Raw genomic sequence first — 23,289 nt, 5'->3', positions numbered from 1 at the left:
AATACTATGACCCAGACAGATCGACCACCAACGCCCCCTGGTGAGATACCTGTAAATACATCACTACTATTACCGAGACAGATCGAACACCAACGCCACCTGGTGAGATACCTGTAAATGCATCAATACTATTACCTAGACAGATCTACCACCAACGCCACCTGGTGAGATACCTGTAAATACATCAATACTATTACCGAGACAGATCGAACACCAACGCCACCTGGTGAGATACCTGTAAATACATCAACACCACTACACAGACAGAACCATCTTCCGTGTCAATGTCCAGCATTTGCATACAAGTATATAATAGTAAAAAAAGTTTGTAATCTCAGCAGTTTCCACATTCTAGCCAAGGAACTAAGTCATTATACTTTACCATACAGACGGGTGAAGATATATTTGATTCTATATAAATTATGGTACATTCTATGTGATAAGAATACATTTTACCTGGCCTGGTGAAATCCTCCCTGGCCACCATGCTATAGCTGGCTCTCTCATACCACCCTCAAATGTTGTCTCTTTTCCACAGAGGAATGGCCCGTTACTACCACCTGTTGGGATGGTTGGAAGAAAACACATCTTATTTTACTTATTTACAAACTCATTTCAGTAATCATCATATATCACAGATTAAAAGCAGATATTTTAATGTCATTTAAAGTTTGATAATCTCCAATTTATTATTATTGCAGGTCTTGACTTAATTCATCTGTTAATTTTCTATTTTTCATATATTAAACCAGGGTCATTTTCCTTTATCGTGGTCCAAATGGTTGGACCAGAGTTATGAATGAGTTGTGAAATAAGGATGGAACTGATGATTTTATGTTGTTTCCAGACACCCTTGACAAAGACTTCCAAGGCCTATATTAACATCTACAGGTCCGTCAAGATCGATGTCTGAAATATTACATTTAAAAACATAGAACAGACTTGTCTAGATAAATGAACAGGCCCCAACAATACCACCTTGATGTTTGGGATATTTTAGAATTACTGTACTTATGTTTAAAATATGGAAGGCATGCACAAAAACACATATTGACACAAAATTTTACAAGAAACTCAACCAGTAGTGCCTGGTCATGTTCTGTCAAACAAACATATTAACAGGAAAAACATGAAACTTTTAACTTTTGTCAATTCACCTAGCTTGGAAAAGAAAAATTATCCATTAAATAATGGCTGATAGCCACTTCTGTTTGACGTCAGACTTCTTTGTGTTTGCTATTCCTATTTTTACTGAGATATATGTTACAGTGAATGCCCCTTCAGGTCAGGTGTGTCATTGCTAATAATCTACAGGGCCAAGCTTATACATAATATATCCTCTTAACAACAATTCATTTACCTGAGGTTTTTGCGTAAGCTGCTGCTCCATTGTCTGATGAGAAAAATACAAAAGTGTTTTTATCAAGCCTAAGTTTCACCAAAGTTTTCAGGATTTCTCCAACAGCGTAGTCCAGTTCTCGGACCGCATCTCCGTACCTGGGTATAAAACAGCAGTGTATGATACTCCTGTCACAGGACTGATTGTATGAACTATGGGGTTGTCCTGTGTTTATTGTCCTATAAACATGTAACATGTGAGGTCACACTCACTTGAGTATATAACTACAAGATTCCAGGTATACAGTACATATGATCTGGATATACATAATATATAAATATAAAATCTTGTTTAAATTGATGAATTCTCAAGAATGTTTCAGAAGGTGTCTACCAGAAAAGCTAGCTGATTTAGATGGCAGGTTTAATATTACTCACAACCCACGTCTGCTGGTGTTATAGAATTTCTCAGACACATACAGAGGCTCATGTGTAGCATCCGGAGTCCAGTAAAGGTAAAATGGCTGCTTCTTTGTGTGTTGTTGTTCAATAAACTGGACAGCTTCCTGTATACAAGTTGTATAGCATACTAATAATCTTTTATAAACCGACAAGTTGATGTCATAATCTTAAGCAGACATAACCACATATACATAGCAGACATAACCATATACATATAGCAGACATAACCATATACATATAGCAGACATAACCATATACATATAGCAGACATAACCATATACATATAGCAGACATAACTATATACATATATCAGACATAACCATATACATATAGCAGACATAACTAAATACATATAGCAGACATAGCCATATACATATAGCAGACATAACTATATACATATAGCAGACATAACTATATACATATATCAGACATAACCATATACATATAGCAGACATAACTATATACATATAGCAGACATAACCATATACATATAGCAGACATAACCATATACATATAGCAGACATAACCATATACATATAGCAGACATAACTATACATATATCAGACATAACCATATACATATAGCAGACATAACTATATACATATAGCAGACATAACCATATACATATAGCAGACATAACTATACATATAGCAGACATAACCATATACATATAGCAGACATAACTATATACATATACGGACATAACTATATACATATAGCAGACATAACCATATAAACATAACAGACATATATAACTATATACATATAGCAGACATAACCATATACATATAGCAGGCATAACCATATACATATAGCAGACATAACTATATACATATATCAGACATAACCATATAAACATAGCAGGCACAACTATATACATATACGGACATAACTATATACATATAGCAGACATAACCATATAAACATAACAGACATATATAACTATATACATATAGCAGACATAACCATATACATATAGCAGGCATAACCATATACATATAGCAGACATAACTATATACATATATCAGACATAACCATATAAACATAGCAGGCACAACTATATACATATAGCAAACATAACCATATACATACAGCAGTCATAAACATAGCAGACAAAACCATATACATACAGCAGTCATAACCATATAAACATAGCAGACATAACCATATAAACATAGCAGACATAACCATATACATATAGCAGACATAACTATATACATATAGCAGACATAACCATATAAACATAGCAGACATAACCATATAAACATAGCAGACATAACTATATACATATAGCAGACATAACCATATACATATAGCAGACATAACCATATGAACATAACAGACATAACCATATACATATAGCAGACATAACCATATACATATAGCAGACATAACTATATACATATAGCAGACATAGCCATATACATACAGCAGACATAACTATATACATATAGCAGACATAACCATATACATATAGCAGACATAACTATATACATATATCAGACATAACCATATACATATAGCAGACATAACTATATACATATAGCACACATAACTATATACATATAGCAGACATAACCATATAAACATAGCAGACATAACCATATAAACATAGCAGACATAACCATATAAACATAGCAGACATAACCATATACATATAGCAGACATGACCATATAAACATAGCAGACATAACTATATACATATATCAGACATAACTATATACATATAGCAGACATAACCATATGAACATAACATACATAACTATATACATATAGCAGACATAACCATATACATATAGCAGGCATAACCATATACATATAGCAGGCACAACTATAAACATATAGCAGACATAACCATATACATATAGCAGACATAACCATATACATACAGCAGACATAACTATATACATATATCAGACATAACCATATACATATAGCAGGCACAACTATAAACATATAGCAGACATAACCATATACATATAGCAGACATAACCATATAAACATAGCAGACATAACTATATACATATAGCAGACATAACTATATACATATAGCAGACATAACTATATACATATAGCAGACATAACCATATAAACATAGCAGACATAACTATATACATATAGCAGACATAACCATATAAACATAGCAGACATAACCATACACACATAGCAGACATAACCATATAAACATAGCAGACATAACTATATACATATATCAGACATAACCATATAAACATAGCAGGCACAACTATATACATATAGCAAACATAACCATATACATACAGCAGTCATAAACATAGCAGACAAAACCATATACATACAGCAGTCATAACCATATAAACATAGCAGACATAACCATATAAACATAGCAGACATAACCATATACATATAGCAGACATAACTATATACATATAGCAGACATAACCATATAAACATAGCAGACATAACCATATAAACATAGCAGACATAACTATATACATATAGCAGACATAACCATATACATATAGCAGACATAACCATATGAACATAACAGACATAACCATATACATATAGCAGACATAACCATATACATATAGCAGACATAACTATATACATATAGCAGACATAGCCATATACATACAGCAGACATAACTATATACATATAGCAGACATAACCATATACATATAGCAGACATAACTATATACATATATCAGACATAACCATATACATATAGCAGACATAACCATATAAACATAGCAGACATAACCATACACACATAGCAGACATAACCATATAAACATAGCAGACATAACCATATAAACATAGCAGACATAACCATATAAACATAGCAGACATAACCATATACATATAGCAGACATGACCATATAAACATAGCAGACATAACTATATACATATATCAGACATAACTATATACATATAGCAGACATAACTATATACATATAGCAGACATAACTATATACATATAGCAGACATAACCATATGAACATAACATACATAACTATATACATATAGCAGACATAACCATATACATATAGCAGGCATAACCATATACATATAGCAGGCACAACTATAAACATATAGCAGACATAACCATATACATATAGCAGACATAACCATATACATACAGCAGACATAACTATATACATATATCAGACATAACCATATACATATAGCAGGCACAACTATAAACATATAGCAGACATAACCATATACATATAGCAGACATAACCATATAAACATAGCAGACATAACTATATACATATAGCAGACATAACTATATACATATAGCAGACATAACTATATACATATAGCAGACATAACCATATAAACATAGCAGACATAACTATATACATATAGCAGACATAACCATATAAACATAGCAGACATAACCATACACACATAGCAGACATAACCATATAAACATAGCAGACATAACTATATACATATAGCAGACATAACCATATACATATAGCAGACATAACCATATACATATAGCAGACATAACTATATACATATAGCAGACATAACCATATGAACATAACAGACATAACTATATACATATAGCAGACATAACCATATACATATAGCAGACATAACTATATACACATAACAGACATAACTATATACATATAGCAGACATAACCATATACATATAGCAGACATAACTATATACATATAGCAGACATAACCATATAAACATAGCAGACATAACTATATACATATAGCAGACATAGCCATATACATACAGCAGACATAACTATATGCATATAGCAGACATAACTATATACATATAACAGACAAAACCATATACATACAGCAGTCATAATCATATAAACATAGCAGACATAACCATATAAACATAGCAGACATAACCATATACATATAGCAGACATAACCATATACATATAGCAGACATAACTATATACATATAGCAGACATAACTATATACATATAGCAGACATAACCATATAAACATAGCAGACATAACCATATACATATAGCAGACATAACCATATACATACAGCAGGCACAACTATATACATATAGCAGACATAGCCATATACATAGCAGGCATAAGTCTTTCTAAAGACAATACCTGGTCATACCTACATCTAAAGACAATACCTGGTCATACCTACATCTAAAGACAATACCTGGTCATACCTACATCTAAAGACAATACCTGGTCATACCTACATCTAAAGACAATACCTGGTCATACCTACATCTAAAGACAATACCTGGTCATACCTACATCTAAAGACAATACCTGGTCATACCTACATCTAAAGACAATACCTGGTCATACCTACATCTAATGAGAATACCTGATCAAACCTACATCTAATGAGAATAACCGCTCATACTTACATTTGAAGAGAATGTCTGGTCATACCTACATCTAATGAGAATACCTGCTCATATTTACATCTAATGAGAATAACCGCTCATACCTACATCCAATGAGAATAACTGCTCATACCTACATCTAATGAGAATAACCGCTCATACCTACATCTAATGAGAATACCTGGTCATACCTACATCTAATGAGAATAACCGCTCATACCTACATCTAATGAGAATAACCACTCATACCTACATCTAATGAGAATACCTGCTCATGCCTACACCTTAAGACAATACCTGGTCATACCTACATCTAATGAGAATACCTGGTCATACCTACATCTAAATATAACAAGGTCAGGTTCGATAACCCGGTCTTCTTGTCGATCTGGAACTCTTCATAGAATCTGTAACATCACAGGTTATTATTTATATTTTCTGTCCAGATTTTCATGTTCATTTAAACAACATATCTAGTCAATCATAAACCTATATTATACATTCTGATGTTAAGGTCATAATATAAAATATATCAGATAATGTCAAGGTCATCATACATAATCAGGTAATGTCAAGGTTGTAAGGTCATATTTCTGTAATAAGAATTATCATCTAGTTAAAAGCTTGATCTTCATTTATAGTTATGTCAATAGATATATGGAGTATAGGTAATATTTGTATGTGATGGACAGTGATACAACTGTATTGTTTGGAATACAATTCTTTGAAATTTCAAGATAACAATTCCTTTCTCCCACAGTTCACTGACTTATCTTCAGTTTTAGACGTAAGAGATTTCTGTGTCAACCCCTAGGGTATGACAGATTGCACACACTAACCTTCTGAACTGGAAGTACTTACAGGAGTACTTTTTGAGTGACGTCACTATAGTTCCCGCGTTGTTATTTAATGTTAATTAATTGTAAGAGACACAAAGTTTTATGAAATGACAAGATGTATTGTTGTTAACATTAAAAAAGTATCACTGACACCTTATTTTAGTGTCTTTTTTAATAAATATTGTAAATTAATTTTAGACCTATGTTTTCTTGTGTAATGATATTGATATGCAATTTCTTGGGGTTGTGACGGGTACTTCTTCAAATGAGGATATTCGTGCACCGACCATGTGCATTTGTTTACAATCAGACCTTGAACATCGACAGGATATGCAATTATCTAAAAATGTGGGAGAAAAAACAAGATAATTCAACGAATTACAGTCCCCCACCGGGTTGTTATCTCGAGATCTTTATAGTGTAGGAGATAGAGCCCGGACAAGGTATTTATGTAACGTAGGTCAGAGGTCAAAATATAGGTCACTGTGACCCGGTTTTGTTACGCGACACACCGCCTTCCCATAGGGAACTATACTACCAAGTACAAAGTTATAATCCTTAATAGTGTAGGAGATAGAGCCCGGACAAGCTTTTACTTAAATGTAGGTCAGAGGTCAAAATATAGCAAAATAAAGGTCACAGTGACCCAGTTTTGGTACGCGACACACCGCCTTCCCACAGGGAACTATACTACCAAGTATAAAGTTCTAATCCTTAATAGTGTAGGAGATAGAACCTGGACAAATTTTTCTTTCTTTAATGTAGGTCAGAGGTCAAAATATAGGTCACAGTGACCCGGTTTTTGTACGCGACACACCGCCTTCCCACAAGGAACCATACTACCAAGTATTAAGTTCTAGTCCTTTATAGTGTAGGAGATAGAGCCCGGACAAACTTTTACTTTAATGTAGGTCAGAGGTCAAAATATAGCAAAATAAAGGTCACAGTGACCCGGTTTTGGTACGCGACACACCGCCTTCCCACAAGGAACCATACTACCAAGTATTAAGTTCTAGTCCTTTATAGTGTAGGAGATAGAGCCCGGACAAACTTTTACTTTAATGTAGGTCAGAGGTCAAAAAATAGCAAAATATAGGTCACATTGACCCGGTTTTTGTACGCGACACACTGCCTTCCCACAGAGAACAATACTACTAAGTATTAAGTTCTAGTGCTTTATAGTGTAGGAGATAGAGCCCGGACAAGCTTTTTCTTTAATGTAGGTCAGAGGTCAAAATATAGGTCACAGTGACCCGGTTTTTGTATGCGACACACCGCCTTCCCACAGGGAACCCACACACTAAGTATGAAGTTCCAGTGTCTTATAGTATGGGAGATAGAGCCCGGACAAATAGTGTGCGGAAGGACGGACGGACGGACGGACGGACGGACAGACGGACGGACACAACGCAAACCTATAGTCCCCCCCGGATTCCAGTGGGGGACTAAAAATCATTCCCTACCTAGAGAGTGTGTCAAAGAAATCTTATCCCTCCGGGACTTCATAAATGTCCAACCCTCGGCAAGTCTCGGGTTGTGATTTCTTTGTCACACCCCCAAGGCAGGAAAATATTTATTTTAATCATAACTGTTGGTGCTGCACATTACCAACATCTTATTTCATTATTGATAATCATATAATAAATGAATGATTTTGTTATCTTGGTCATTAGTATCAGATGACTGACAACACATGTACAAACCTGCCGGCCATGACAGCATCACGGTAGACTGGAATGTTTGGGGTGTTGATGTCATTGTAAGGCCCAAAGTGGCAATTTGGGGAACCAAACCACTCATCAAAGCCATGTCGGAGTGGATGGTACTGTGGCTGCTGGCCAAGATGCCTGGAAAATGTAACACTTTTATTAAGGCAGAAAACCTAGTACAGATGTATTGTAGTACTTTAATAGGTACATATACATATATATATATACATAGTAATAATAATAAAAAACACAAACCAGAAATTCACACTAGCGCTTTCACATGCTTTGAGAGCTTATTGTCTTTTCACCTGAAGAGCTTGCTCTCAAAGCATGTGAAAGCGCTAGTGTGAATTTCTGGTTTGTGTTTTTTATTATTATTACTATGTATATCCATCACAAGGACATTATATATTTTTAATTATATATATATATATATATATATATATAGTGTTGGTGATCCGAAGATATAGATTTGAATTTCCTGTCGTAGTTGTACCGAGAGAAATATATATATATATATATAGAGTACAGGTACAATGTAGTACTTTACTGGATACATATATATACAGTACAGGTACTTTATTAAGGTACATATATACACAGTACCGGTACATTTTACATGTAGTACTTCACTAGAAAATGATTGAAGCCTCATTTAATAAGAAACTTATACAACCTCAGAATATGGCGAGCAGGCTTATTAATTTAAGCATTTAGTATGACAATGGCCGCAGCCAAAATTAAGCATTACAAGTGCATGCAAAGGCAAGGACCCATGCTAAATGTTTACCCACAGGTACCCTTGCCCTCTGACCTAGCAGATTTTGCCTGCACTTGTAAAAAATCGAAACCACCTCTCGCAAGAGGAACCAACTTCTCCAGTCTGGAGAAAACCATAATCCTGCCTTTAGCTCCCAGGATATCACGTGGCAAGCATTATCAGATCAGGATTATTATATTAAGACTTAATTAGCACTGGCCTGCCAGAAACTCCTAGGATACCTCCGTAGCAAGATTTAGTCCCCCAGGGTAAGCCATAACAAGACTATTGGCAGACCAGAGGACAGTCTAGTATAACTAATACCACCAGAATTAAATACATATGACACCAAAAATTATAATTATATGCCTGCCCGCCATATCCCACCCTGAAATAGAGACTGCAGCATAAAAGTATAGCACTCACGCTCGTAGTCCATGACTGCAGCCTCATTTAATATGAAACTTATACAACCTCAGAATATGGCGAGCAGGCTTATTAATTTATGAATTTAGTATATGACAATGGCCACAGCCAAAATTTAGTATTACAAGTGCATGCAAAGGCAAGGACCCATGCTAAATGTCTACCCGCAGGTACCCGGACATAAAGCCCCTATTCTGAGGTTGTATAAGTTTCATATTCAATGAGGCTGCGGTCATTAATTATTTGTTTTTTGTTATAAAAAAGAAAAGTATACTAAAATAATACATCACTGATAAAAGTAAAATCTCCTACCATTTACCTACAAGTTTATTTGTTATCCTGACTGATATAAGTAAAATCCCCTACCATTTACCTACAAGTTTATTTGTTATCCTGACTGATATAAGTAAAGTCTCCTACCATTTACCTACAAGTTTATTTGTTATCCTGAGTGATATAAGTAAAATCTCCTACCATTTACCTACAAGTTTATTGTGTTATCCTGACTGATATAAGTAAAATCTCCTACCATTTACCTACAAGTTTATTTGTTATCCTGACTGATATAAGTAAAATCTCCTACCATTTACCTACAAGTTTATTGTGTTATCCTGACTGATATAAGTAAAATCTCCTACCATTTACCTACAAGTTTATTTGTTATCCTGATTGATATAAGTAAAATCTCCTACCATTTACCTACAAGTTTATTGTGTTATCCTGACTGATATAAGTAAAGTCTCCTACCATTTACCTACAAGTTTATTGTGTTATACTGACTGATATAAGTAAAATCTCCTACCATTTACCTACAAGTTTATTGTGTTATCCTGATATAAGTAAAGTCTCCTACCATTTACCTACAAGTTTATTGTGTTATCCTGATATAAGTAAAATCTCCTACCATTTACCTACAAGTTTTATTTGTTATCCTGACTGATATAAGTAAAGTCTCCTACCATTTACCTACAAGTTTATTTGTTATCCTGACTGATATAAGTAAAATCTCCTACCATTTACCTACAAGTTTATTGTACGTGTTATCCTGAGTGATATAAGTAAAGTCTCCTACCATTTACATACAAGTTTATTTGTTATCCTGACTGATATAAGTAAAATCTCCTACCATTTACCTACAATCTTATTGTGTTATCCTGACTGATATAAGTAAAGTCTCCTACCATTTACCTACAAGTTTATTGTGTTATCCTGATATAAGTAAAGTCTCCTACCATTTACCTACAAGTTTATTGTGTTATCCTGATATAAGTAAAGTCTCCTACCATTTACCTACAAGTTTATTGTGTTATCCTGATATAAGTAAAATCTCCTACCATTTACCTACAAGTTTTATTTGTTATCCTGACTGATATAAGTAAAATCTCCTACCATTTACCTACAAGTTTATTGTGTTATCCTGATATAAGTAAAGTCTCCTACCATTTACCTACAAGTTTATTTGTTATCTGAGTGATATAAGTAAAGTCTCCTACCATTTACCTACAAGTTTATTGTGTTATCCTGATATAAGTAAAATCTCCTGCCATTTACCTACAAGTTTATTTGTTATCCTGACTGATATAAGTAAAATCTCCTACCATTTACCTACAAGTTTATTGTGTTATCCTGATATAAGTAAAGTCTCCTACCATTTACCTACAAGTTTATTGTACATGTTATCCTGACTGATATAAGTAAAATCCCCTACCATTTACCTACAAGTTTATTGTACGTGTTATCCTGAGTGATATAAGTAAAGTCTCCTACCATTTACCTACAAGTTTATTTGTTATCCTGATATAAGTTAAGTCTCCTACCATTTACCTACAAGTTTATTTGTTATCCTGACTGATATAAGTTAAGTCTCCTACCATTTACCTACAAGTTTATTTGTTATCCTGACTGATATAAGTAAAGTCTCCTACCATTTACCTACAAGTTTATTGTGTTATCCTGATATAAGTAAAGTATCCTACCATTTACCTACAAGTTTATTGTGTTATCCTGACTGATATAAGTAAAGTCTCCTACCATTTACCTACAAGTTTATTTGTTATCCTGAGTGATATAAGTAAAATCTCCTACCATTTACCTACAAGTTTATTGTGTTATCCTGACTGATATAAGTTAAGTCTCCTACCATTTACCTACAAGTTTATTGTGTTATCCTGATATAAGTTAAGTCTCCTACCATTTACCTACAAGTTTATTTGTTATCTGAGTGATATAAGTAAAGTCTCCTACCATTTACCTACAAGTTTATTGTGTTATCCTGACTGATATAAGTAAAGTCTCCTACCATTTACCTACAAGTTTATTGTGTTATCCTGATATAAGTAAAGTCTCCTACCATTTACCTACAAGTTTATTTGTTATCTGACTGATATAAGTAAAGTATCCTACCATTTACCTACAAGTTTATTGTGTTATCCTGATATAAGTAAAGTATCCAACCATTTACCTACAAATTTATTGTGTTATCCTGATATAAGTAAAGTCTCCTACCATTTACCTACAAGTTTATTTGTTATCCTGACTGATATAAGTAAAGTCTCCTACCATTTACCTACAATCTTATTGTGTTATCCTGATATAAGTAAAGTCTCCTACCATTTACCTACAAGTTTATTGTGTTATCCTGATATAAGTAAAGTCTCCTACCATTTACCTACAAGTTTATTGTGTTATCCTGACTGATATAAGTTAAGTCTCCTACCATTTACCTACAAGTTTATTTGTTATCCTGACTGATATAAGTAAAATCTCCTACCATTTATCTACAAGTTTATTGTGTTATCCTGACTGATATAAGTAAAATCTCCTACCATTTACCTACAAGTTTATTGTGTTATCCTGACTGATATAAGTAAAGTCTCCTACCATTTACCGACAAGTTTATTGTGTTATCCTGACTGATATAAGTAAAATCTCCTACCATTTACCGACAAGTTTATTGTGTTATCCTGACTGATATAAGTAAAGTCTCCTACCATTTACCGACAAGTTTATTGTGTTATCCTGACTGATATAAGTAAAATCTCCTACCATTTACCGACAAGTTTATTGCGGTATCCTGACTTCTTCAGAAGTTCTGGTAGGAGAATTTCAGAGTCGGGTATACCTCCTACAATGTCCTGGGGTGTGTATGCTAAAACAGTAAACCATAAACAGGCATTCAGTAAATTATTGTACAAATATTAGCTGAGATACAATGTACATCTAGCAAATACTTAACCTACAGTACTCTAGACCCAGTATCAACTCTACAGAAAACAATAGCTCAAATCTATATCAGGCCGAGTATCAATTCTACAGAAAACAATAGCTCAAATCTATATCAGGCCGAGTATCAACTCTATAGAAAACAATAGCTCAAATCTATATTAGGTCGAGTATTAACTCTAGAAAACAATTATTCAAATCTATATCAGGCCGAGTATCAACTCTACAGAAAACAATTATTCAAATATACATCAGGCCGAGTATCAACCCTACAGGAAACAATTATTCAAATCTATATCAGGCCGAGAATCAACTCTACAGAAAACAATTATTCAAATCTATATCAGGCCGAGTATCAACTCTACAGAAAACAATTATTCAAATATATATCAGGCCGAGTATCAACTCTACAGAAAACAATTATTCAAATATATATCAGGCCGAGTATCAACCCAACAGGAAACAATTATTCAAATATATATCAGGCCGAGTATCAACTCTACAGAAAACAATTATTCAAATATATATCAGGCCGAGTATCAACCTTACAGGAAACAATTACTCAAATCTATATCAGGCCGAGTATCAACCCTACAGAAAACAAAAGCTCAAATCTAAATTAGGCCGAGAATCAACTCTACAGGAAACAATAGCTCAAAACTTTATCAGGCCAAGTATCAACTCTATAGAAAACAACAGCTCAAATCTATATCAGGCCAAGTATCAACTCTATAGAAAACAATAGCTCAAATCTATATCAGGCTGAGTATCAACTCTACAGAAAACAATTATTCAAATATATATCAGGCCGAGTATCAACTCTACAGAAAACATTTATTCAAATATATATCAGGCCGAGTATCAACCCTACAGGAAACAATTATTCAAATATATATCAGGCCGAGTATCAACTCTACAGAAAACAATTATTCAAATATATATCAGGCTGAGTATCAACCTTACAGGAAACAATTACTCAAATCTATATCAGGCCGAGTATCAACCCTACAGAAAACAAAAGCTCAAATCTATATTAGGCCGAGAATCAACTCTACAGGAAACAATAGCTCAAATCTATATCAGGCCAAGTATCAACTCTATAGAAAACAATAGCTCAAATCTATATCAGGCCGAGTATCAACTCTAGAAAACAAAAGCTCAAATCTATATCAGGCCGAGTATCAACTCTACAGAAAACAATAGCTCAAATCTATATTAGGCCGAGAATCAACTCTACAGGAAACAATAGCTCAAATCTATATTAGGCCGAGTATCAACTCTACAGGAAACAATTGGTCAAATCTATATCAGGCCGAGTATCAACTCTACAGGAAACAATAGCTCAAATCTATATTAGGCCGAGTATCAACTCTACAGAAAACAATTGCTCAAATCTATATTAGGCCGAGTATCAACTCTACAGAAAACAATTGCTCAAATCTATATCAGGCCGAGTATCAACTTTACAGAAAACAATAGCTCAAATCTATATTAGGCCGAGAATCAATTCTACAGAAAATAATAGCTCAAATCTATGTCAGTCCAAGTATCAACTCTACAGAAAACAATAGCTCAAATCTACATCTTAACTAAAATGACACTTTCAGGGCCCTATTTCAATAACATTCTTTAATTTAAAACCAAAACGATTTTCCTTGCTCAAGATTTCCATAGATATGAGTTTCATGGGCATTTCATCACTTATGGGCTCCTAAATATGAGAAAAGTTGATGAGACCAGGCCCAGATATTTTGTGTTTCTTTGTTGTTGGTAATCCACATCCACGAACAGTGAAGTGACAGCCAACTGATATACGGCTAGAGCTGTCTCCATGTGTTGATATATTTTTAGGTAGTACTGTATTTCAAAACTTGGGTTGGATTACTAACAGACATAATATTCAAAGACCAGAGCAAAGGTTAGACTTTTATCTGGCTATAGTATTTCCCCCACTCCTGTTATGATCTTATTTACAATTTACAAAACTTATTTTTATTGTGTGAGAATAATGTACAAGACTTACGATTTCTAGCATGAGCATTAGTAGAGTAGAACCCATTTCTAATAGGAAGTCTCCCTGTCAACATTGCTGCACGAGCTACAACACAGAGAAATTTGATTGAAGTCATGGCTATTTTTTGTTTTAAAAGCTTAAGATATCAAAAACAATACATCACAGAACTCTTCCTTATAAAGTGATGTAAATAATCACCAACATAACTTCAGTCAATTGCCATTTTTATCTGTAGACTTATCTTGATTATGTTGATTTTGTTACAACCAATGTTTATAGTACACCAGCAGGTATTATGACTTTACAATGAAATTTACAATATATTTTGTATTAAAATAATTATATACATGTATTTCATCTTTTGGATCACCTGTGCACCAAAGCGCCATGACAGAACTAGGATCAATGTGTACATTCCAGTGTGATTCATCAAGTACTTTCTTCTACTAACCAATCATCTCAGGCTGATAAAATATTGGTTTTATAGGTAACTTAACAATTATATTTCACGTTTCACCGTTATCCATTTCAATGTTGAAAATTTCAAATGATAAGTTTCCGGATCTTAAAAACAAAGTTTTTTTTATCTAAAAGAAGAAGTTGTTTAAATGTTTTAACACATTTGACCCCTAAGACTTTGAAAGTAAGTCAAGGTCATTAATTTGAACAAACTTTCAGCCCTTCATCCCAGCTTGCTATTAACCCAATGTTCTGACCCTGGGCTTCTTGGTTATTGAGAAGAAGTTGTAAATGTAAATTGTTTGCGACAGATGATGCACAACACATGACGCTAGACATAAGGCGACCAGGATAGGTCACTTAATACTTTGTCTTGGGTGAACAAAAAAGGCTGTTGATCCTGAAATCTAAGATGGTTAATTGGCAGCCAACTAATTCTTTATATACCGTTAATATGTAGTCATATTGGACCAACTTAATTATAGCAGCCAAAACAAAACTCTGACAGGCTTTGTTTACAAATTGAAAAAAAAGTCCCATACTACATGTACTTCCAGAGAAATATTGACTACAGGTACAATGTTTTCTAAGATGGACAGGATTTTTGATGAACAATTTTGTTTGGACGCTATAGTCTTCTTTATAACAAGATTCCAAGAAAAAAACGTCGTCCAAATCAGATTTGCCTAATACTTTCTGGATAATGAACCTGAAATCCAAGACCCAGTGTTCATATAATTCTTTTTATCCACAAATAGGGAGCTCATCCATCAACCAATATGACCTCTGGTGAAGATCTGACTATCAGTTGGTAGGACATCGGACCAATGTAACCTCTGTTAAAGATCTGACTAATCAGTTGGTAGGACATCGGACCAATGTTACCTCTGTTAAAGATCTGACTCATCAGTTGGTAGGACATCGGACCAATGTTACCTCCGGTGAAGATCTGACTAATCAGTTGGTAGGACATCTGACCAATGTTACCTCTGTTAAAGATCTGACTAATCAGTTGGTAGGACATCAGACCAATGTAACCTCTGTTAAAGATCTGACTAATCAGTTGGTAGGACATCAGACCAATGTTACCTCCGGTGAAGATCTGACTAATCAGTTGGTAGGACATCAGATCAATGTTACCTCCGGTGAAGATCTGACTCATCAGTTGGTAGGACATCAGATCAATATGACCTCTGGTGAAGATCTGACTAATGAGTTGGTAGGACATCAGACCAATGTTACCTCCGGTGAAGATCTGACTAATCAGTTGGTAGGACATCAGACCAATGTTACCTCCGGTGAAGATCTGACTAATCAGTTGGTAGGACATCAGACCAATGTTACCTCCGGTAAAGATCTGACTAATCAGTTGGTAGGACATCAGATCAATGTAACCTCTGTTAAAGATCTGACTAATCAGTTGGTAGGACATCAGACCAATGTAACCTCTGGTGAAGATCTGACTAATCAGTTGGTAGGACATCGGACCAATGTTACCTCTAGTGAAGATCTGACTCATCAGTTGGTAGGACATCAGACCAATGTTACCTCTGTTAAAGATCTGACTCATCAGTTGGTAGGACATCAGACCAATATGACCTCTGGTGAAGATCTGACTAATCAGTTGGTAGGACATCGGACCAATATGACTTCTGGTGAAGATCTGACTAATCAGTTGGTAGGACATCAGACCAATGTTACCTCCGGTGAAGACCTGACTCATCAGTTGGTAGGACATCTGACCAATGTAACCTCCGTTGAAGATCTGACTAATCAGTTGGTAGGACATCAGACCAATGTTACCTCCGGTGAAGATCTGACTAATCAGTTGGTAGGACATCAGACCAATGTTACCTCCGGTGAAGATCTGACTCATCAGTTGGTAGGACATCAGACCAATGTTACCTCCGGTGAAGATCTGACTCATCAGTTGGTAGGACATCAGATCCAATGTTACCTCCGGTGAAGATCTGACTATCAGTTGGTAGGACATCAGATCAAAGTTACCTCCGGTGAAGATCTGACTATCAGTTGGTAGGACATCGGACCAATGTTACCTCCGGTGAAGATCTGACTAATCAGTTGGTAGGACATCAGACCAATGTTACCTCTGTTAAAGATCTGACTAATCAGTTGGTAGGACATCTGACCAATGTTACCTCCGGTGAAGATCTGACTGATCAGTTGGTAGGACATCAGACCAATGTTACCTCCGGTGAAGATCTGACTGATCAGTTGGTAGGACATCAGACCAATGTAACCTCCGGTGAAGATCTGACTATCAGTTGGTAGGACATCAGACCAATGTTACCTCTGTTAAAGATCTGACTCATCAGTTGGTAGGACATCTGACCAATGTATTTAACCTCTGGTGAAGATCTGACTAATCAGTTGGTAGGACATCAGATCAATGTTACCTCCGGTGAAGATCTGACTATCAGTTGGTAGGACATCGGACCAATGTTACCTCTGTTAAAGATCTGACTAATCAGTTGGTAGGACATCGGACCAATGTTACCTCTGTTAAAGATCTGACTCATCAGTTGGTAGGACATCAGACCAATGTTACCTCCGGTGAAGATCTGACTATCAGTTGGTAGGACATCAGATCAATGTTACCTCCGGTGAAGATCTGACTAATCAGTTGGTAGGACATCAGACCAATGTAACCTCTGTTAAAGATCTGACTAATCAGTTGGTAGGACATCAGACCAATGTTACCTCCGGTGAAGATCTGACTAATCAGTTGGTAGGACATCAGACCAATGTTACCTCCGGTGAAGATCTGACTCATCAGTTGGTAGGACATCGGACCAATGTAACCTCTGTTAAAGATCTGACTAATCAGTTGGTAGGACATCAGATCAATGTTACCTCCGGTGAAGATCTGACTAATCAGTTGGTAGGACATCGGACCAATGTAACCTCCGGTGAAGATCTGACTATCAGTTGGTAGGACATCGGACCAATGTTACCTCCGGTGAAGATCTGACTAATCAGTTGGTAGGACATCGGACCAATGTAACCTCCGGCGAAGATCTGACTAATCAGTTGGTAGGACATCAGACCAATGTTACCTCTGTTAAAGATCTGACTAATCAGTTGGTAGGACATCGGACCAATGTTACCTCCGGTGAAGATCTGACTAATCAGTTGGTAGGACATCAGACCAATGTTACCTCTGTTAAAGATCTGACTAATCAGTTGGTAGGACATCTGACCAATGTTACCTCCGGTGAAGATCTGACTGATCAGTTGGTAGGACATCAGACCAATGTAACCTCCGGTGAAGATCTGACTGATCAGTTGGTAGGACATCTGACCAATGTAACCTCTGTTAAAGATCTGACTCATCAGTTGGTAGGACATCAGACCAATGTAACCTCCGGTGAAGATCTGACTAATCAGTTGGTAGGACATCAGATCAATGTTACCTCCGGTGAAGATCTGACTATCAGTTGGTAGGACATCGGACCAATGTTACCTCTGTTAAAGATCTGACTAATCAGTTGGTAGGACATCGGACCAATGTTACCTCTGTTAAAGATCTGACTCATCAGTTGGTAGGACATAGGACCAATGTTACCTCCGGTGAAGATCTGACTATCAGTTGGTAGGACATCAGATCAATGTTACCTCCGGTGAAGATCTGACTAATCAGTTGGTAGGACATCAGACCAATGTAAACTCTGTTAAAGATCTGACTAATCAGTTGGTAGGACATCAGACCAATGTTACCTCCGGTGAAGATCTGACTAATCAGTTGGTAGGACATCGGACCAATGTAAACTCTGTTAAAGATCTGACTAATCAGTTGGTAGGACATCAGATCAATGTTACCTCCGGTGAAGATCTGACTAATCAGTTGGTAGGACATCGGACCAATGTAACCTCCGGTGAAGATCTGACTTATCAGTTGGTAGGACATCGGACCAATGTTACCTCCGGTGAAGATCTGACTAATCAGTTGGTAGGACATCGGATCAATGTAACCTCCGGCGAAGATCTGACTAATCAGTTGGTAGGACATCAGACCAATGTTACCTCTGTTAAAGATCTGACTAATCAGTTGGTAGGACATCAGATCAATGTAACCTCCGGTGAAGATCTGACTAATCAGTTGGTAGGACATCGGACCAATGTTACCTCCGGTGAAGATCTGACTATCAGTTGGTAGGACATCAGACCAATGTTACCTCCGGTGAAGATCTGACTAATCAGTTGGTAGGACATCAGATCAATGTAACCTCTGTTAAAGATCTGACTAATCAGTTGGTAGGACATCAGACCAATGTAACCTCTGGTGAAGATCTGACTCATCAGTTGGTAGGACATCAGATCAAAGTTACCTCCGGTGAAGATCTGACTAATCAGTTGGTAGGACATCAGACCAATGTAACCTCTGTTAAAGATCTGACTAATCAGTTGGTAGGACATCAGACCAATGTTACCTCCGGTGAAGATCTGACTCATCAGTTGGTAGGACATCAGACCAATGTTACCTCCGGTGAAGATCTGACTCATCAGTTGGTAGGACATCAGATCAAAGTTACCTCCGGTGAAGATCTGACTAATCAGTTGGTAGGACATCAGACCAATGTTACCTCTGTTAAAGATCTGACTAATCAGTTGGTAGGACATCAGACCAATGTTACCTCTGTTAAAGATCTGACTAATCAGTTGGTAGGACATCAGATCAATGTTACCTCTGTTAAAGATCTGACTAATCAGTTGGTAGGACATCGGACCAATGTTACCTCCGGTGAAGATCTGACTAATCAGTTGGTAGGACATCAGATCAATGTTACCTCCGGTGAAGATCTGACTAATCAGTTGGTAGGACATCGGACCAATGTTACCTCCGGTGAAGATCTGACTAATCAGTTGGTAGGACATCAGACCAATGTATTTAACCTCTGGTGAAGATCTTGGAAGGTGTGTCATATTTGGACACAGGGCTGTTTGCCTTTCTCCGTAAATTAAGCTCAGACTGTTCTGATGTGATTGTGTCTTTGTGTAAAACTCCATTTATTCTGGACAGTATGTTACAGGCCTTTCGTATGTTTTACAGCGAGAGAATAAACAGCCACTGAAAGGAGACTCAGCCTCAAAATGACCCTGGCTGTTGACAGAGTGATAAAACTAGTGAACAAACAGACATATGTACAACTAGAGTACAAGGGGACAGCATTTTTGAGAAACACCACAAGAATATTTTCAGTCAAGATGATGGCGGAGTTATGGTTGAATTAGACCTATTTCTACTGTAGTCAGTACTTACAGGGAGAACACAAAGGATTTGCAGAGTAGAAGTCAGTAAACAGCATTCCTTCACTGGCCATCCTGTCGAGGTTTGGGGTCTCCTTATTGGGCTCACCAAATACACCAAGGTCTCCCCAGCCCATCTGTACAAAATAACTTATATTAGCACATTGTTGTCTATTTTAAGGCAATCTATGCATTAAGATATTACATTAATTAATTTATGACTTATTATCTTAAAGAGTGGATCATGTCGTACACCATGGAATCATCCCTATAGTTGACTGAACATAAAGATGAACTATCATCTAGATGGAGGGGGCCTTTTTAGATCATTTGGTAGACAATTAGTCTTCAGGTAAATGTCTGAGGTGTGTGATTTGATCCCTATTCTGGTAGTTTGCCTTTCTCAGGAAGCTGAGATTGTAGACCATCCTGTGCCGTCATGGATGTATTGTCGGGCATGACATTTGTTTTATATAGGCATCCCTATATACATATCAGCATCCCTATATACATATAGGCATCCCTATATACATATCGGCATCCCTATATACATATCAGCCTCTAGCTACTACATTATACCCTGCCTCAAAGTGGCCTAGGTGTTCATGGCACGATAAATCCAACATACAGTCAACCCTGTATTAAGCGGTCACCCAAGGGACCGACAGATATTGGCTGCTTAAGATAGGTGGCTGCTTAAACCAGGTTGGCCAGAAACGGCCTGTTGCCCAATTCTTTTTTCAACAGTTTATTGAATTTATCATATTATAATTCACATATTCATACATATATTTTGATATTGATAACAATATACCATGTACAGTGTATTTTGAAATGAAAACCAACAAAGATCAATATTTTGATGAATTTATTGTTTCTTAGAGAAATCTGCAATTGTAGTTTGTTTACTTGTACATTTCACATATAGTTTGTCACGTTCATGTGACGATTGATAAAAATACCTGGTAATGTGATCATCGCGGATGGACAAAATGGCCGCTTAAAACAGGACGATACAACGACTCGGGGCAGATTTTTGTGGCCGTTGACCGCGTTAGACAGGTGACCACTTATTTAAGGTTCATTATACGTATAGTGTTTTCCATCGGGCGGACCACAGACTGGCCACATAACGGAGGTGACCGCTTATTCAAGGTGGCCGTTAGAGCAGGTTTGACTGTATATGTATACATACTACTTTTGATCCAGAATTGTTTTCACAGTAAAATCAGCAATTTGATTGGATATTGGAAACATATATTTTAACGATGGAAAGTTATTAATTACCATAACTGCCTTTGCTGGCATGTGCTGTCAAGTCGTATGTCATAAATATCAATTGAGACATTCACTTAACACCAGTTTAATAATGATTGTGCCATATTACTGTTTTGGTGGTGTATAACTTAATGTTATAGTCAAAATTAAGCAGCCTTATATATACAGAAATAAATGAGAGTAAATTCTTTTAAATATTTCAAGTTTTATATATATAGGTAGGAGATAATAACCGCAACATACTCAAGCATTATACCTATAGTTGGGACTTCATTTAGTCTAATAATACTAATAGGTAACGCTAGAGTATGCTGTGGTTATTATTTTCAATCTATAATTAGTTTATCTGCCCTAACTACCAGGTACATATCTCCGGGGTATCCATACTCAACGCGAAGTTCCACACTATGAGAACCCATGCACTGATCTCGATCTGATGTTGGCTTATCCCCCCTCTGAAGTTATTTAGAGTTTTGTGTTAAATTGAATTTTACACTTGTTTCAATGCAGGTATGGTATTGAATAAACTTGTTAAAATTCAAGATGACACCCACTTCAGACTCCTGTCGACACATCAAATTATTGAACTTGTTAGAGGAATTCCAAAACACATGTAGTGATCGACACTCATAATGTACCACAGGGACATGTCTGGTTTTATATTTATTTTATTTTAAAACTAGCTAGACTTATAAAACTAGACATGTCCCTGTGTATGAACTGATCATAGACCATAGGATTTGATAATTATCAGAATTCTTCATTCTATGTAAGTATCTGGTTAGAAAATCCGAATCGCCAGAAAATAATTGACAATTACAGATGCTATTTGAGTCCCTAGGCTATAGTTTATAAGAGCTGTACATAAGCTTTCACGTTCAGTGACATATTGCAAGTCTGACCGGGGACACACATCTATATATATAGATACGGTATGTCGTCACTGTTTTTGACACAACACTCACATCGTCCATCAACATTATTATGACATTAGGTGTTTCTGTTGTGTATCCGTCCTTTACTTTCAGCATCATCAATATCAACACGATACACGTGTTATGACACATGTTGGCGATCTTTTTCAAGCAAAGCGCCCGGTTCTGACTGCAAAGCAGTTTAATCACATGACTGATATCACATGACAAATCACGTGATTAAATGCAATG

At 35.9% G+C, this 23,289-nt stretch overlaps 1 protein-coding gene across 1 annotated transcript in view; it reads right to left on the bottom strand.

Annotated features, from left to right (window-relative positions):
• The window catches only part of LOC117337667 (N-acetylgalactosamine-6-sulfatase-like), a 33,907-nt gene extending 10,675 nt beyond the window's left edge, over positions 1–23,232 (bottom strand). Inside the window, exons 1-9 of the mRNA XM_033898762.1 lie at positions 23,089–23,232; positions 20,859–20,982; positions 15,128–15,202; positions 12,928–13,030; positions 8,691–8,834; positions 6,489–6,555; positions 1,777–1,904; positions 1,361–1,497; positions 457–560 (exon numbers count right to left, since the gene is read on the bottom strand). Of these exons, the coding sequence (XP_033754653.1) occupies positions 457–560; positions 1,361–1,497; positions 1,777–1,904; positions 6,489–6,555; positions 8,691–8,834; positions 12,928–13,030; positions 15,128–15,202; positions 20,859–20,982; positions 23,089–23,190 (984 nt within the window). The 5' untranslated portion in view covers positions 23,191–23,232. The remainder of the gene's footprint in view (positions 1–456; positions 561–1,360; positions 1,498–1,776; positions 1,905–6,488; positions 6,556–8,690; positions 8,835–12,927; positions 13,031–15,127; positions 15,203–20,858; positions 20,983–23,088) is intronic.
• Between the last annotated feature and the right edge of the window lie 57 nt (positions 23,233–23,289).

The sequence above is a fragment of the Pecten maximus genome, chromosome 11 (assembly GCF_902652985.1).
Source record: "Pecten maximus chromosome 11, xPecMax1.1, whole genome shotgun sequence".
NCBI lineage: Eukaryota > Metazoa > Mollusca > Bivalvia > Pectinida > Pectinidae > Pecten > Pecten maximus.
The sequence above is the reverse complement of the archived record's forward strand: the minus strand, read 5'-3'. Positions and strand labels throughout refer to the sequence as shown.